General features: G+C 60.8%; 1 protein-coding gene across 2 annotated transcripts; it reads left to right on the top strand.

Annotated features, from left to right (window-relative positions):
- Nucleotides 1-8524: 8524 nt before the first annotated feature.
- On the top strand, nt 8525-16025 carry LOC311177530 (ephrin-A3; the record flags this gene model as incomplete). 2 transcript variants are annotated; one of them, XM_084243647.1, is made up of 5 exons in its annotated part: nt 8525-8652; nt 14617-14930; nt 15312-15377; nt 15563-15640; nt 15855-16025. In XM_084243647.1, 5 exons carry the CDS (start codon nt 8525-8527, stop codon nt 15983-15985), a joined length of 717 nt encoding a protein of 238 aa, XP_084099773.1. In that variant the 3' UTR covers nt 15986-16025. The 2 variants fall into 2 exon arrangements, with proteins under 2 accessions (XP_084099773.1, XP_084099774.1); XM_084243648.1 differs by lacking the exon at nt 15563-15640.
- Nucleotides 16026-16347: the final 322 nt, after the last annotated feature.

Here is a 16347-nt window from a genome sequence, read left to right as displayed (position 1 = left end):
AGGTCACTCTGTTGTCTTCTATGAAGACGGATCCGCCATAAGTTTGAATTTCACGTCAGTTTGTATTTTTATAAGTGTGTGGACCAAACCCTCAATAAACCACCCATCTTTTTGTTGATCTCCCCCACCCACTGCCCTCTGGCTCCTTCCCTGACACTAGCACTCCCTACAGCCTGTGCTCACAGCCGGACTTGGCCTGACCTCCATGCCAGCTGTGCCCAGGCCATCCATGCCAGGCCTCAGTGGGCACCCCTCTAGGCAGTGTGGGGTGGTGCCAGCAACAGCTGTGGAGCTTGGCACTCTCCCACCTCCCTAGCTGGCTTCCTGTAGCCAGGAGGGGCAGATGCTCCTGACTGTCTACCCACTTGGGGCACTGCCCCCACTCTGGTAGCACCAAGCTGGCCATTGGGGCATAAGCAAGGGGCAGTAGGAAGACAACACCTGGATTTCAGAATGCCTGGGTCCCTGAGAGCTAGGCTTCCCTCCACCTCCCCTAGGGCACTCTGGGCGGTGGCTGGCCTAGAACTGGGGAGGTGGGGTCAGATCAAAGCCTCCTTCCCCAGCGGCCTCTTTGTTCTTAGCTTTTATAAGGAGGAGGAGGTGGGGCTGAGGAGGGAGGGCCCCCTTTGCTCCCAGCCACACTTAGTCTCTCCCACCTCTTAGGCTAGGTTATGATTCCTCTATGTCCTACGGAGACCCTCTTTCTGAAAGGTGTCCTAAGTAGAGACAGGGTAAGGGGTGCCCCTTCCCCCGAAGCTACACCCTACCCAGCCCGGTGCCCCGCAGCCTCCACTGGCACAGAGCCGGCCCGTCTGGCTCGGGTCCAGCGATCGATAGGTGGATGTTGTGCTGATTAGCTCGGCCCGGCTGCGGCAGCGAGAGGCAGCGTGTGAACACGCGGCAGGGAGGTGGGGGGGGGGTATGGGGGAGGGCGCGGGGGTCCAGAGACTGACAGACACCGAAATGGTGGAGATGCAAACCCCTCCCCCATCCCCTTCAACACCTAAGTCAGACCCTGATCCCTCTCGGTTGATTCATGGCTCTGACTGAAGTCGGGTGGAGGACAGCACCGTGGGCGGAGCAGACACCAGCCGACCCTGTCCTCCATTCGAGGCCACTTTCTAGAAACACGGTATCTGTAGGTGGGTGTGCTGTGTTCATGTGTCAGCACCCTCACCCCAAACCACGATCCTCAGCTGGGATGTGGAGGGGGTGGAATCTGAGCTGAAGGATGAGCTATATGGGCTTGGTCTTCTAGTCCTGGGTTCCAGTCTACTGTCATCCTGGAGGGTTCTGCATGTCGCCTTGGAAACCGATTGTATTGCTACCTCCGCCCCTCTTGAGTGAAACAATGGGCGGGGCAGGCAGGGACGATTGGTTGCTAGAACCTTGCCCTACACTGAAGACTGTGGGGGGTCCCGCCCTGCTCCCAGCGGCCCCGGACACCCCCATCCTAGCGGACCCAGCCGCCGCGCTCGCTCCCGAGTCTGGGGCTGGCGCGCGGATCCGCGGCTGATAAGAACGCATGTGCCAGAGAACGCAGGGCCGGTCGGCTTCTCGGCGCTCAGACGCACGCCCTCACTCTCAGTCAGACGCGCACGCTCGACACAGACACACACCCTCGCCTGCCACCCAGCTCCCCGCAGGTGCGAGGGCAGACGCCTGAGTAACTGCAGACTTGCGCAGGGGGCTCGAAAACTTGGACCCAGTCGGCCGCAAGCCTCAAGCCAAGCCAGCGCTCTCTACACTCACTTCCTCATGGCCTTGACCCCGCGCAGACAGGTGATTCTGTCCCGGGGTGCGTCGGGGTGAAAAGCGAGGGCCAAGTCCACTCATGGGGCCGAGATCGACCGAAGGCGCTGGGCTGTCTTCCCGGACTGGCCCTACCCGTGAGAAATCCTCGAGGCTTATTCCCGGACGCGGTTCCAAAAGGCTAAGCAGGCCTGCAAGTTTTGGGGCGTCACCGATCTCCCCTAAACTCAGCAGCGCTAGGCACGGCCCTCAATTCGCTGGGCCTGCCTTAGTCTCCTCGGAACAGATAGGAAAACTCTCCCTCATTTTGCTCACTGGATCTCACTGTCGCGACACCAGGAGAGCCCCAGTCTTTGATCCTAGCTCCTGCTCCACACTTTAATGGGCTGCATAGCAACCCTCCTTTCCGAGAGGCTAAACCCTAAAGTTTGGATCTTTTTATGTAGCCCCTCTCTTTTTCCTTCTCCCCTTTCATGAATTCCTCAATTTTTTTTCTTTATTCATTCATTCAGCAACTGTGAGCTCCAGGCGCACCCTTCTTGTACTTGACCACACCAGCTGGGGTCCGTCAGGGGATTCCCAGCGGTGACATAGTTCCAAAGAGCCAATAGAATCCTGGGGCTTGGGGCATGAGGTCATCATTGATGGTGCCCATTGGTTCAGGTGTGAACGTGGGGGAGGGGGTCCCCATAGCAACTGACAGTGCGTCCAAGGGTAACCTGGAGAGTGATCACAGCTTGAGCTCTCATGGCAACTTGGTGGTGCTTGGGATGGGGACAGGGAGGCTGGGGAAGAGCTCAGCATCCCAAGTCCTTCAGCCCTAGCCCAACTAAGCTGTCATCTTGATACCCTATTTCTCAGTCAAATGGTCAGTGCCTCTTCACCCAAAAAGGCTAGGAGGAGGGGAGTATTTGCGACAGCCTTGAGGTCCTGGGTGTGGGCTGCCTCCACCTGGAATGTTAATTCTGAGATTCTCGTGCTCATCTGCATATCGTCTGCATCTCATTTGCATTCTCTTCATTTAAGGTCAAATTGGGCAGACATCTCCACATGCCCAGCCCTGTCGCTTGTCTGTATCCAGACTCCATCCCTTAGTGGCTCTGTAACTCTCAGTTGTCCAGTTCCTTACCTCACCCCTCTTCCCAACTTCCAGTGTCTCTAGGGGCCTGGGGGCGCTGCCTGGCCAAAGGAGAGAAGATAAGTCTGTCTCTCCCTCTGGATGTTTGGTGACAGATGGGGAGGGCTGGTCTGTACAGCCTGGAGACTAAATTGGCAAAGCAAATGGGAGGGGGAGGTGACCAGGGCTGGGTTGAGGGTCTCCAGGGCCAAATCACCCACACGCCTGGCAGGGTGCTGGAACTAGGGAGGCCTGCTTCCAGCAAGGGGCAGGCCTGCCCACCTGTCTGGTGCCAGCACAGCTTCCTTCCTCCAATTAAACACTAATGAGGTGTCATTAACCCTTACCTTGCCGGCCAGCCCTCAGGTGGAACTCAAATTCATGGTCTCACACTGAGGGTAGAGGGAGAAGGGAGGGCCTCTGAGGAAGCTGAGAGGCTGTAAGGTCAGAGGATCAGGAGACACACGAGAAGGCAGGGCCTGCAGCATGAGGAGCAGGCACTGATTATCCTGTGCTGCTGAGGGGTTCTAGGCATGGGTGTCTCACTGTCAAAATGCATTTATTCTTCTGTTCATCAATTGAACAATTATTTAGTAAGCACCTTGTCTGCTTCTACTGACTAAATACCAGGCTGCATGCTAGATGCTGGGGATACACGCTTGCATAAGACAAGATCCCTTCCCTTAAGGACTCTTCAGATTACTTGAGAAGACAAACTGGCCAACAAATAATTATAATGCCAAGTGCAAATGCTATTATAGAGTTGCGCACAAAGTGCTATGGGGACACAGGGAAATTGGGCTGTTCAGAGAAAGATTGGGTTTTGAAGGACAACATTTATGGCAGGGAGGAGATATGTAGCTAATAATGCTCATGTGTTTAATTCAGGGTGGGTTCTTATTTAGCTGCGTTTTCAGGAACACTGCTGTCTGCCCTCCCTGAGCTGTATGTTTGGCATCTGTGTGTCTGTGTGTGAGTGTGTATGTGTGTTGTCTGGATCTCTCTGTGTCTGGAATCCCTTCTCCTGAACACACATTGTGGTTTTATTACAGATCAATGTTTGCTGTGAAGCTCTTGCACAGATTAGCCTGAACCTGCCCAGCCCAGGGGAGGGGAAGTGGAGAACTGATGTTGGCTCTTTGGGAAGGGGTGGGCAGGTACCATCTTCACACCTGGAGGCCCAGACCCTTGGCTCCCCAAGTAGCAGTGAGTTGGGCAAGGGAGACAAAGGGCTGGGCCCCAGGCTATGGTAGGCTGTGCCCAGGATAGTCCCCTCTGCCTCTGGCTCCCCAGAGGAGACATGGGGACTCCAGTCACCACTCCCCACCAAGATCAGCCCCCTCCCCCAGCTTGTTCTTCTCCTGTCTGCAGAGGAGCAGGCTGGCTCAGACCTGTCTGCTGGCTCTCTCCCCCAGGGAGCGGATCCTTTCCAGGGGACACGAGAGGGCTGGGGAATGCTGGGGCTTACTGGGAGGCCCCAGGTACTCCGCCCTAGCCCTCTGCTGCTCACTCCAGTCTGGATTCTCCCCACCCACTCTTGGGTGCCGCTTCTCTGCGTTTTGCCCAGGCATAGTCATGTTTGCAGGGACGTCCTCCACTGAACACTAGGTAGAGGGTGAGAGGGTGGGGGCCAGAACTCTGGTATCCAGGACTGGAGAGGGGAGATGGTTGTGATGCTCTCAGAGACCACTCCCCCAATTCCTTCTGTCTCCAAGCAGTCACTGACTTAGAAAACTAAATTTTTCCTAGTTCTAAGAAGAGTTCTAGAGGCTAAGGAGAGGCTATGAGGTCTGAGGAGAAGGTCAGGGACTCACTCCATCCACACTGTCAAGGATGGACTCGTCTTTTTTCAGTCTTAATTTCCCCTTCCCCGGATTTCATCTAACCTTTCCTGCCCTACCCCTACTTCCCCAAAGCCCTAGGTCACCTCTCCCACCATGACAGCTATTAAAGGTTGGACATGGGGGAGAAAAAATGAAAAGGGGCGTTTGGGCCTAGTGGAGGTGGGCAGAGCCAGATGGTGTCCTACTAATTGCCTTGTGGTCCTAGACACGGTGCTCAGGGCTTCCCACACTCATGGCTCTTAGTCCTCACAGTGCTCCTCTGGGCAGAGATTACCAACCCCATTTTACAGATGGAGAAGCAGTCTCAGAGAAGTGACCTGCACAGCCAGGGACTGATAGAGCTGAAACTCAAACCCAAGCCCACCCTGTTAACTGCTGACACACTGCCTCCCTCTCCAGGGATTCACACACACCTCCAGTCCAACACCCCAGAGAAGCCTCCCTGCTTTGAGTCTCTCAGCTTGTTGCATTCATTAGAGAGATCAAGGCATGACTAGAATCAGAGGTGTACACCCTGACCCCACCCACCAAGCCTAGCATCCTAATTTCTTGTAACCTGGACCATATCAGCTTACAATGTGCCTTCCTGTCGATCCTGTGTGTGGTTCCACATCAACTCGTGGATGTTAGAGAACCCAGTGACTGGCACATATACACATCAGGCCCTGTGGGTACCCAGGTTTCCATGTTAGGACCATGTCCACAGCCTGCCCATGCTGGGCACACCCATGGGCCTGTGCAAGGTGCCAAACCTGTATATATTTCATGTCCAGAGCTGGCGGCTGCCTCTCCCGCTCACACGGGTGTCCAATTCTCCTCTCACAGACTCCTTGTTTATTTGTTTAATGAATTATTTATCCGTGGCCCCCCTTCCCTCCTGGCCTTCCCCTCCCCCCAGGCCCCAGCCTCCATGATTTATTGAAGACAGCTCAGCTCTGTGGTTGTCACCGTGGGCCCCAGAGCCTGAGCACTCCTCTGTACCCAACCTGTTCATCTCCCTGTTTCCTCAGTCCCAGGGGCAGGGAGCTGAGGTACCATGTTCAGAGAGGCCCCAGGAGCCTGAGCTCAGTGTCCCTGGGGAGAACATGGCAGCTGGCAGTGCACTAGCAAGCCCAAGGGTCACAGGGAAATGAAGGCAGGTGTGCTGGTGAGGAGAAAAGAGGCCTGAGACCCTAAAGTGAGAGGACTAACCCCATGGAGCGAAACCCCAGCCTCCACAGAGGCCCTCACCCTACAGAGACTTGTCTATCAGGACCCAGGTCTTAGACACCATTGTTCAAGCTATAGGTTATGACTCATTAGGGGTGGTGAAATCAAGAAATCAATTTTATGGGTCTCAATCAGCTTTTTCTTTTATTTTGAAAAATATTAAACATAAAGGAGAAGGAAAAAAGCAGAGAGTATCCTCTGCAGAAAGATATTGGTTCATGTATCTTATTTTTGCAGTTATAAGTGTGTGTTAGTTCAATGTATTACACATACTATGGGTCACAGGAAAGATTTGAGTCACAGATATGAACAGTGGCCTAGAACCCAGTGATAGAGGCCGAGGATTGTCATGACCCAGATCCCCAGAAAGAGGCCTAGGCTTCAGGTCATGTCTCAGGCCTGTGGACAGTAGGCCAGATTTTAAGCATAGAGACCCCATCACTAGAAAATCCCAAACTCCCTGAGTAAAGGTCTACAGACAGGCCTAGGCATCATACCTCAAGGTACCATCCCACTGCATAGGGTTGTGGTTGGGGCACAATAGTGGCTTCTGACCTCCCTCACTAAGATGGGGAGACACATAGGGCCACCTTCCACTGATGGGAGGGACACCTTAGTTTTTATAGAAAGTCACCTCTTGCCAAGAGATGCAACCTAAGGACTGGGTCTGTAGTAGAGGGGTGTTTTGTTTTTTTTTTTAATTGAGCCAGAAGGTGATTTGGAGAGAGGCCCGTATAGATAGAGATACAATGGCTAGAGACCTAGGCCCTACAGAGTATCTCAGAGGCTCTGACTCCATAGAGAGAGCTACTGAAATCCTATAGAGAGGGCTCCGGTTAGAGAGGGGGACTCAATTATTGGTAGGGCCATAGGGGTGCTAGATTCTTAAGAGGCATATCTGGGCCCTACAAGTCCAGAGGGGGACCCAGATCCTACAGACTGGGTCTTAAGTATTCTCAAATGGAACCTGAAGTCCTAGACCAAACCAGCACGCTTGCACTCTCTATGAACATAGGCAGCCTCTCTGCCAACTGTGGGAGGGCCCTATAAAGAGAAGCCTCTCTTGGCAAAGCAGGGGATATAGGTAGGCAAGGAGGGGGCTGGGACTTGTGGCACCTGGAGTAGGCAGTTAGCATCATTTGGGTGAAACAAATCTCCCTGGGGATGAGGAGTCTGAGGGGAGAGAGAGCTGTTTGCAAAGTCCCCCAGTCCCACCCCAAGGGACCTAATTTATTTCCTGACTCCTGAGAAGGGAGAAGAGATCTCCTGGGATGGAAAGGAGTTGAGGGAGGACAGAGCCAGCTCTTGCCTGGCAGCAACTAGGCAGCGGTCTTCTTCTGGATAACACTGCCCTCCCCCAAACCCAGCACTTGAGACTGATATGGTCAGGGCTCCTGTCCTGCCAGGGGCAAGCAGAGGAAGGGTGCCTATATGTCCTGTCTTCCAAAGTAAAGAAGAAAAGAGCATCACACCTGTATCCCTTGGCACAGGATTCTAAGACCTGGTCCTCCTTGTCACTGATAGTCTAGGCCTCACCAAAAGAAAGCAGGGGTGGACAACCCTACATCTGGATTCTAGATGCTTGCCCTCAACTTCTACTTCCTAGGAAAAGAGAGAGTAAAGCAGCCTTCCCCATGTATCTGTAGTGGTCTGTGTCTCTGTGTTCTTTGCCTCTAGCTGTCTGTGCCTTTTTTCCTGGATGTGTGCATAATGTCTGTGTTTGGGTGTCACTGTGAGGACAATGACTGGTGAATGCTGGAACACAGGTGCTCTGCTCTCTGCCATGTGCTCAGCTCTGTGGAGGTAGGAGTAAGAATGCCTGGACACCCCTAGCAGCCTCCAGGCCTCCTCACCCACCCCACCTTGAGTGTCAATAAAGAATCCTCTGTAAGTGTCCCAGGGAAGCCTGGTTTGCTCTGGCTAACTCTCTCCTTGGTACCTTCTCTGCCTTGGGCTCTGGACTACCAAAGGCCCTTCCACCACTCAGGATTGATATTCTTGGGGGCCGAACTCCACTAACCCCCTTCAACCAGCCTCAAGCTCAGCCAAGGGCTTCAGGTGACCAGCCCTCAGGTCCTTGGTGCCAGCTGAGGGGCCGTTCCATAACCTTCTAGAACCCACCAGCTCCTTGAACACACAGGAGAGAAGGGAAGGGGCAGGGGCCAGACTGTTTATACATGGGAGCGGGTCTAAGAGGTCCTGAGCCTCCTTCACTCCAAACCGGAGACGAATGTGCCCACACGAGCTGCAGATCCCTGTCTTGGCCTCCCTAATTCTCCTCCTGGGAACTCCAGACGGGAGCAGAGGGCCAGGACGCGCGATCGCAAATTAAACCTAGGAGGGCGAGGAGAGGCGCGCTCGGGTTGTTCCCGAGGGGGCAGAGCAACACCCGCCCCCCGCGTCTCCGAGCGGGGCGGGGCTTAGCGGGAGCGCGCCCGGGGCGGGGCGTCGGGGGCGCGCCCGGGGGCGGGGGGACGGGCCGGGGGCGTGGCCTACGGCTCGGGGGCCGGCGGCGGCGCGGCGGCAGCAGCGGGGAGCTGGGGAGCGAGAAGCCGGGAGCGCGGGGCTCAGTCGGGGGGCGGCGGCGGCGGCGGCTCCGGGGATGGCGGCGGCTCCGCTGCTGCTGCTGCTGCTGCTCGTGCCCGTGCCGCTGCTGCCGCTGCTGGCCCAGGGGCCCGGGGGGGCGCTGGGGAACCGGCATGCGGTGTACTGGAACAGCTCCAACCAGCAGTGAGTCGGGGGCCGGGGAGCCTGCGTCCCGCGCCGGCGAGGGGGAGCCGGTGGGCCTGGGAAGTCCTGGGGGAGCCCGGGGCGGGAGTCCTGGGGGACCGCAGCTGGGGCTGGGAGGCGCGGGAGAGGGGCGCGCACTCCGTGGGCGTCGGTAAAACTCGGGGGGTGTCTGGAAGAGGCTGCCGAGGTGTAGTAAGGAAGGCTCGGGCCGTGCGGAGGAGGCTGCTCAGGGACACCCCACCCCGCCTTGGCTCCCCCACCCCGCTTCTGGATAGCGTGCCCCCATCCCATCGCCTCCCCGCCTTACCCCCTTGGCAGGGATGGGGCTTGGGAGTATCAATTTGCTGGGCATAGGCCGCCGCACTTGGGGGGCCCAGCGATGACCTGTTTTCAGCCTTGAGGCTTTCCTGGGGCTCTGTCTAGGATGCTGCTTTTAAAAGTGGGGTCCACAGCTGAGGTAGGGAGTCCGGTCGAGCACCTCCTCGGCGCGGAGGCGCAGGGGTTGCCCTGCTCGCGTGGGTAAGCCCTCTGGGGTGGGCCGGCGGGGTCGCCGAGTTGGGGGGCCCCGAGGGTGACGCTTGGCGAGGACGGGAACGTGGGTTACCGGGAAAGGGAAGGTGGCAGGGCGACGTCGGCGTGTCACACACGCACACGCCCGGGCTGGGGACGGCGTGTGGCCCCGAGTGTGAGCGGGCGTGCGCGGCTGTCAGTGTGTGTGTGCGTCTGAGTGTGTGATTTGTGCGTCTGCATCGGCGATCGTCTGGGGGTGCGAGAGGGCGGCGGGTCGGGGAGGGGCTGCGGTCGCCGTCCGCGTGGCCGGCCGCGTCTGGGCCGGGTGGCTGTTGGCGCCGCCGCGGTCTGGGCGGGTGTCGGGGCGGCCCTGTGGTTTCCCGGGTGTGCGGCTCGGCGGCCGGGTGCCGGCTGCGGGGTCAGGTCCTCCTCTGCTCGGCCCTCGCTGCCCTTGTCTTCTCCCCCCGAGCCACTGTGTGTAGCACCCCGGCCGCCTCCGTGTGTGTCCGTGTGTCGGGGGGATCCCTGGGGACGCGGGGGTCACTGTCACACCTGCCCGGGCGGCGGCGGCGGCGGCCCAGCCCCTGGCTTAGCCCCCGGGGGGCGACTTGAGAGCAAATGGCGAGCCCCCAGGGGAGGAGGCCGTGAGGGCCGGGCGGCCGCGACCCCCAACCCCCCGGGGGAGGGGCTGCCGCTCGCCGCTCCGTTCTTTGTTGTTTGGGGCTCCGCGCCTCCCCCTCTCTCCCTGCTCGCGCCCGGAGTGTCAGACTGGGGGTGGGGATGAGCCAACGACGCCCCCCTCTCGCTTCCCATGGAAACCTCGGGGGTGGGGATGCGGCCCCTCCCCCCCGGAGTGGGACTCGGAGAACTCCGGGGGGCCTTGGGGGCTGACTCCCCTGCTGCATCTAGCTCGCTCCCCTCCCCCAGACTCGCAGCTCGCCCCCCGCCCCGCTAGTCTGGCGGGGAGTCGAGGGGGGCGCAGGTGAGGGGGCCCGGGTTCCCCATCAACCCCCCGGGCACCCCCGCGCTCTCAAGGAAAGCCGAGCGAGGGGGATGCGGGGCTGGCCTGGAGCGGAGGGGCTGCTGCTGATCAGGTTTACCTCCCCCGCAAGCACCTGGGCACAGGTGAAAGCCCTGGGAGGGGGTGCGGGAGCCGGGGTTCCGGGAGCCTCCCTTCTCTCTCCCCCGCTCCCCCGCAGGTCTGGACCGGCAGAGGTGGGAGGGGGTGCGCACCGGGCCGGGAGGCCCCGCCGCCCCCGCCTCGCTTCCTCGGCCTTTGTTGCCGCTGCGCCCGGGCTCCCCGGCTCCCTCACTGCGGCAGCCGCGGCCCCATAAATCGTGAGAGCGACGTGCTCCGGAGCCGGGAGTGGAGAGGGCCGGGGAGCTGGGGGCGGGGCCCGCCGAGCCACAGGCTCCCGCGCCCCCTCCCCCCCGTCACGTGAGCCAGCCTCCGGCGCCCACCCCCCCGTCACGTGCGGAGGGTCTCGGCCCCTTGGGGTCACGTGGAGGGGGTCCTGCGACCCCGCCTCCTGGGGTCACGTGGGCGGGCGCTGGCGGGACACGTGCGGCGGCCTCCTTTGACAGCCCTGGGGGCAGTGCCCTGCGCTGCAGTCGCGATCCCGCCCCCCCGCTCTGGCCTCCGTTTGGTCCCCTGGACGAGGCAAGACCTGTCCCCACCTGGCCCAGAAGCTGGGGCGGGGGATTGCACGGGTCAGCAGCACGGGGAGTGGGCCGCAGGGTCCCCTGAGCGGGAGCTGAACCCAGGGGTCGGGGGAGGGCCTGCTGGTGACCACCTCAGGCCCCGGCCTGTGCTTCCTTTCTTCGCAGAGCTGCGCGGGGATGTCGGTGCTCGTGCCTGTCTCAAGCCTCGGGAACGGCTTTCTCTGGCCTCCCTCCCTGTCTCCTGTCTCTGACACGCTTGCGCTGCTGACCCCGCACCCTCACACCTTCATTCACCGAATATTTATTGAGGCTCTACTGTGTGCCTGTTGGTCCCTCTCGCTGTCCTCTCCCGCCGCGGACTCTGCCCGCACCCCTGCGGGTCCCCGTCACCTCTCCTGGGCGTCTTTCCCTCCGTCTCTGCTGTCTGTGGGCCTCTGGCGGGGCCTCCGCGTCCCTCGCGTTCCCCTCGCTCCTGGGCTCCGTCTCTGCCCTCTCTCTCCATTCTGGACCCCTCTGCCCTGCGTCGCGCTCCCTTTCCCCTCAGTGAATGCGGTCTCTGGGCATCTTCCCTTTCGGTGTGTGTCTCCCTCTCAACCCGTTTGTGTGTGTCTCGCTTTCGGCGGGTCTCTCGCTCTTCTTCGCCGCTGCAGATCAATAAACCTTCGCCGCCGCCGCTGTCGCAGGGAGGAGGGGCGGGGACGCGGGGCGCGGGGATTCTCTCCCACCGACGCGGCCGGAGAGGCCGGGCGCCCAGGCCCGGCCTGGCAAGACCCGGCGGGGCGCCCGAGGGGAGGGCGCCCGAGGGGTGCGGGGGTGCCTGCGTGTACGCGCCGCCCGGGGAGCGTTCCCGCCACCCACCCGCCCCCAGCCCGGGCGCGCGGACCCCACGCCGCGCACACGTGGTCCAGCCTCGCCTGCTGGAGCAAGCGGCGCGCAGCCTCGGGGACGAGCCCTAAAGGGGAGGAGACAGGGGTCCGGTATCTGTACCTCCCTTCTCCACTTCCTTAGCTCCGTATCCCGGCGTCTCGGGGTGGGGACAGGGACTTAACAAGTTAAGGGGCCCTTGGGATCCTATCCCTACTCCCTGGTCTTGTTAGGCACCCTGTTTACCTGCCCCTAATTGCCCCGGGGGGAGAGCTCTGCTCCCTCACCGATCCCCTGCCGCCCACCCCACCAGGCTCCAGCAGGTGGGGCTGCAGGGGGAGCGGAAGACTAGGGTCGGAATGCCCACTAGGGCGGGGGTGGGGGCGGGGGGGAAGCCCGAAGAGACTCAATAATGGGGTGAGGCGGCGCCCCCTCCAGATGGGGTATGTGGACACTCGCCTTTTGGAGAGCGGGGAGGGAGGCTAGTAGGGGACGAATTGAGAAAGAATAGACAGTTACCTGAAGGGGCAGGCAGAACCCAGTCCCCAGATCCCAGCCCGCCCCCCACGGGGGTGTGGCTCTAGCTTGGGTAGGTGGGGCCCGAGAGAAGGAATTAGCAGCGGAGCTTGGCCGGCACCTCCCTCTTCTCCACCCGGGCTGGGAGCATGACAGATTCAATTAAAGCGCCCAAGTCTAGCAGACACCTCAGGTCTCCCAGGAATTGCGGCTGGAGATCTTGGCACCCCGCCCCCTGCCCACAAGCTACCACTTGGGCACAGCCTTCCACAAGCAGGTCTTTCTCTCCCATGCCCAGCCTTGGGAGAATTTCTGGGGTTGTTCCTGTTGCCCAGCCTAGAGATAGGTAAGAGATGGCGTCTCTTCACTTGTGGTCACCCAGCAACCTTTGTGAACTATTCCCCACCTGGTTGAGGAAACTGAGGTACCTGTAGGAATACCTCTGTCTTTGACTTAATCCCTGCTGGAATGGGGTGTGTTGTAGGGAGAACTGGGCAGTGCCCCAGGGAGGGGCCACTTGAGATTGGGGCTGGAAACCTGGGTGAGGCTCAAGGACAGAGGCCCCAGTATGGCTGTGCAGCTGCCTTAGGCCTAGCACCCTACCCCACTGGTGGCCTGCTCCCCAAAACCTGTGGGCGAGGAACAGCAGACTTGGGTTGGGGATAGAGACACAAGCCTGCTGGGAGCCAGGCCTGGTCTAACCCGTTTTCCTGCTCTCAGTGCCCCAGGCCGAGACTCCTGCCCACCTGAGTGCCAGGGCCAGGGAGGGGCCTGAGTGACCCATCACTCTCGTGGGAACCTAGTGTGGCTGGTGGCATTCCTGATGACTCAAGGAGGCTGTGCCCATTCTGACTGGGATGCCCAAGCACCAGCCCTCACCCAGCTGCCTTACTGCCAGGCTTGGAAGGGAGTGCTTGGGGAGGGGGTGGCACAAGCAAGGCCAAGGAAGTAGGGTAAGGTGGGGAGGGACAGACCCTCAAGGCCCCACCCCATGCAGAGGCCTCCAAGCTTGTCTCCCTAATGGATCTAATTATTGTTTGTGGAACTAGAAGGTACTTGGCGACATGGGGAGCCAGTCCCTCCCCTCAGGGAGTTCCCAGAGACTTGGGACCCCAGTGGCTTGACATTTTCCCAGAGTCCCCCATGTCCTCCTGTGTCCACCACACTCCCCTCTTGCTGCCAAGATGTGCGCATTCCAACCCTAAGGAAATGAGGGGAAATCCTGCCTTCTCTGAATTTCTTCCTCCATTCAGATGTTTCTCCCATTCCCGCACCACTCAGTACCACCACGGAGGGCGTTAAGACCAACGCTTTGATGATGACTAAGTAGGCAGGTGGGGATTACAGGGACCCAGCATCTGTTCTCTGTCTGTCCCATAGAAGGATCAGGGAGGTAAGAGGCACAGTCATCTTGTCTCGGCACTGTGCCCACTATGCCTCGCATCTTTAAGGGGCAGTAGTACCCATGTTGAGGAGGGAGGTGTAGAGAGACGGAAACGTGGGCTGGCTGGCATTATATTAATACCACAGGGAGCTCTGGTATTGAGTTCCTCGGCTCCCTTATCTGTGTGTCACATTATTGGGGACCTTATTACCAGTGGCCTGAGGATGGAGGTCAGTGGGACTCAATGTAGAGGCTAGTGATACTGGACAACGTGTGCGTGTGTCTGTGTGTGTGTGTGTGAAGGGCAAGGAGCGTGCTTGGGATGGCTGGGGTCAACCCGTGCTGGCATGCGAGTCCTGCACACATACAACCTAGCTTTTCTGCATGTCCTTCTGTGAGGGGACGGTGGACATATTTGTGTGTGCGCCATGGATCTTGCGTGTATTTGCATGGAACCTCCGTACACGCGTGTGTGAGAGCAGGTCCTATGGGACTGGCCCTGGGGGTGGGCTGGAAGCGGCAGGGAAGCCCGCTGGGAGCGGCGATGGGGGGTGCGCATCCCTCAGAAGGGATCCCTCCCACTTTCCCCCGTCTCTCGCATCCAAGCCGCCTTTCCGTCCTCCCCGCTGGTGAATTATGGGGGATGGACGGAGGAAATCCGGGCCCGGGTCTGGGAGTCGCTGGGGCCTGCGCCGTTTCTGTGGTAACCAAAGCACACGTTCCCTGCTTCCCTCCACCCTGCTCCCCCGCCCCTTCTCCTTTGGAGGCAGGCCGGGCTTCCCTGCGCCTCTGCCGCCCCCTGGTGGTGACCAGGCGCGGCGCAGAACGGGGCGGGGGCGCGGGAGGCGAGCGCGGGACTGGCGGGCCAGGGAGGGCCCCGGGGATCCGGCAGGGACCCGTAGGGCGAAGCTCAGGAAAGCCGGGAGGCTTCGCGGACCCTGGGGGAAGGTGTGCGGCGCGGCGCGGCGAGGTGGAGCGCGGGGCGGCTGAGGGGTTCCTTTTCTCTCACGCGCCTCCTTTCCCCACAGCCTGCGGCGAGAGGGCTACACGGTGCAGGTGAACGTGAACGACTACCTGGACATCTACTGCCCGCACTACAACAGCTCCGGGGTGGGCCCCGGGGCGGGGCCGGGGCCCGGGGGCGGGGCGGAGCAGTACGTGCTGTACATGGTGAGCCACTCGGGCTACCGCACCTGCAACGCCAGCCAGGGCTTCAAGCGCTGGGAGTGCAACCGGCCGCACGCCCCCCACAGCCCCATCAAGTTCTCGGAGAAGTTCCAGCGCTACAGCGCCTTCTCGCTGGGCTACGAGTTCCACGCCGGCCACGAGTACTACTACATCTGTGAGTGGCGGCCGGGCCGGGCCGGGCCGGGCGGGCGGGGTCCGGAGGGGGGCGGCCCGCGCGCCCCGAGCGGGGCCCGGGAAGAGGCGTGATGGCCGGGTCGCGAGGCCCGGAGCGGGGGTAGTGTTAGGCCGAAGTTGGGTCACTGAGTCACTGCTCCTTGAGCGACATGGCGGAGGTGGGGTTAGGTTCCTAGACGGCCGCGACCAGAGGGGCTGCTGAGGCAGACGGCGGCGTCACCGCGGCCAGTGGCCAAAGGGAAGAGCAGCTGCTCGAAGGCGCCTGCCCGGCTGGGGCAGCTTGGGGGGCGGTGAGCAGAGTTCGAGCGAGGGCGCGGGTGTGAGGTGGGAGACCGCAACTCAAGCGCAGTGTCCTCCCCAGCCACGCCCACCCACAACTTGCACTGGAAGTGTCTGAGGATGAAGGTGTTCGTGTGCTGCGCCTCCAGTGAGTATGATCGCTCCCAGTCGCGACCCCATCCTCGGCTCCCCTGCTTTGGGGCTCCCCTGGCTTCCTGGAGGTGGGGGCGGAGGGCACAGGCGAGGGGGACTCGCTCCCCAGCTGTAGCAGGGGGAGGGGATCCTGGCCCTGACTCTCCCCTCCTCTCTCCCCACCCGCACCCCACCCCGCAGCATCGCACTCCGGGGAGAAGCCGGTCCCCACTCTCCCCCAGTTCACCATGGGCCCCAATGTGAAGATCAACGTGCTGGGTGAGTCTGCGCAGCGCCCTCTGGTGGCCACTGCTGGAACCGCAGCCCCCTCCCCGGTGCCTGTTCGCCTCGCATGTCTCCCCCGGGGGGCACCGAACCTCCTTGCCCCCGCGGGTGGTCACGTCCCCGGCTCCTCTGCTGCTACCGCTGCCGCGTGCCCCCTCCTGAGCGCGCAGCCCAGGCCTCACCAGTGTGTCTATTTATCTGTCCACAGAAGACTTTGAGGGAGAGAACCGCCAGGTGCCCAAGCTTGAGAAGAGCATCAGCGGGACCAGCCCCAAGCGGGAGCATCTGCCCCTGGCGGTGGGCATCGCCTTCTTCCTTATGACGCTCTTGGCCTCCTAGCTCTGCCGCACCTTGGCGGGGAGAGATGGGATGGGGCTGGGAAACAGCAGGGAGCCTCTGGCCTCTCCCATGAAGCCTAGCCGTGGGGCCTAGACCCCTCCTCCGATGGCTGGAAGTGGGGTCTGCACCATACGTCTGTGCCCGCCCCTCTGCCCCCTCCCCCCAGGTAGGGCACAGAGTGGACCAGGCGCAGGGATAGCCATGGGTCCCAAGTGGCTTTGTGGCTCTGGTAATGTTTGGTACCAAACTCGGGGGCCATTAGGGGCAGTACTCAGGACTCCCTGCCCCCTGGTACCTTTCTCTGACCCCTGGCGCCCTCCCCCATTGTCTCCCTCCAGGAGACAGATACGCCAGAGAGAGCA

This window comes from Talpa europaea, assembly GCF_964194135.1.
Source record: "Talpa europaea genome assembly, chromosome: 9".
Classification (NCBI taxonomy): domain Eukaryota; kingdom Metazoa; phylum Chordata; class Mammalia; order Eulipotyphla; family Talpidae; genus Talpa; species Talpa europaea.
Note: the sequence above shows the minus strand (reverse complement) of the source record. Positions and strands in the feature narration are given on the sequence as shown.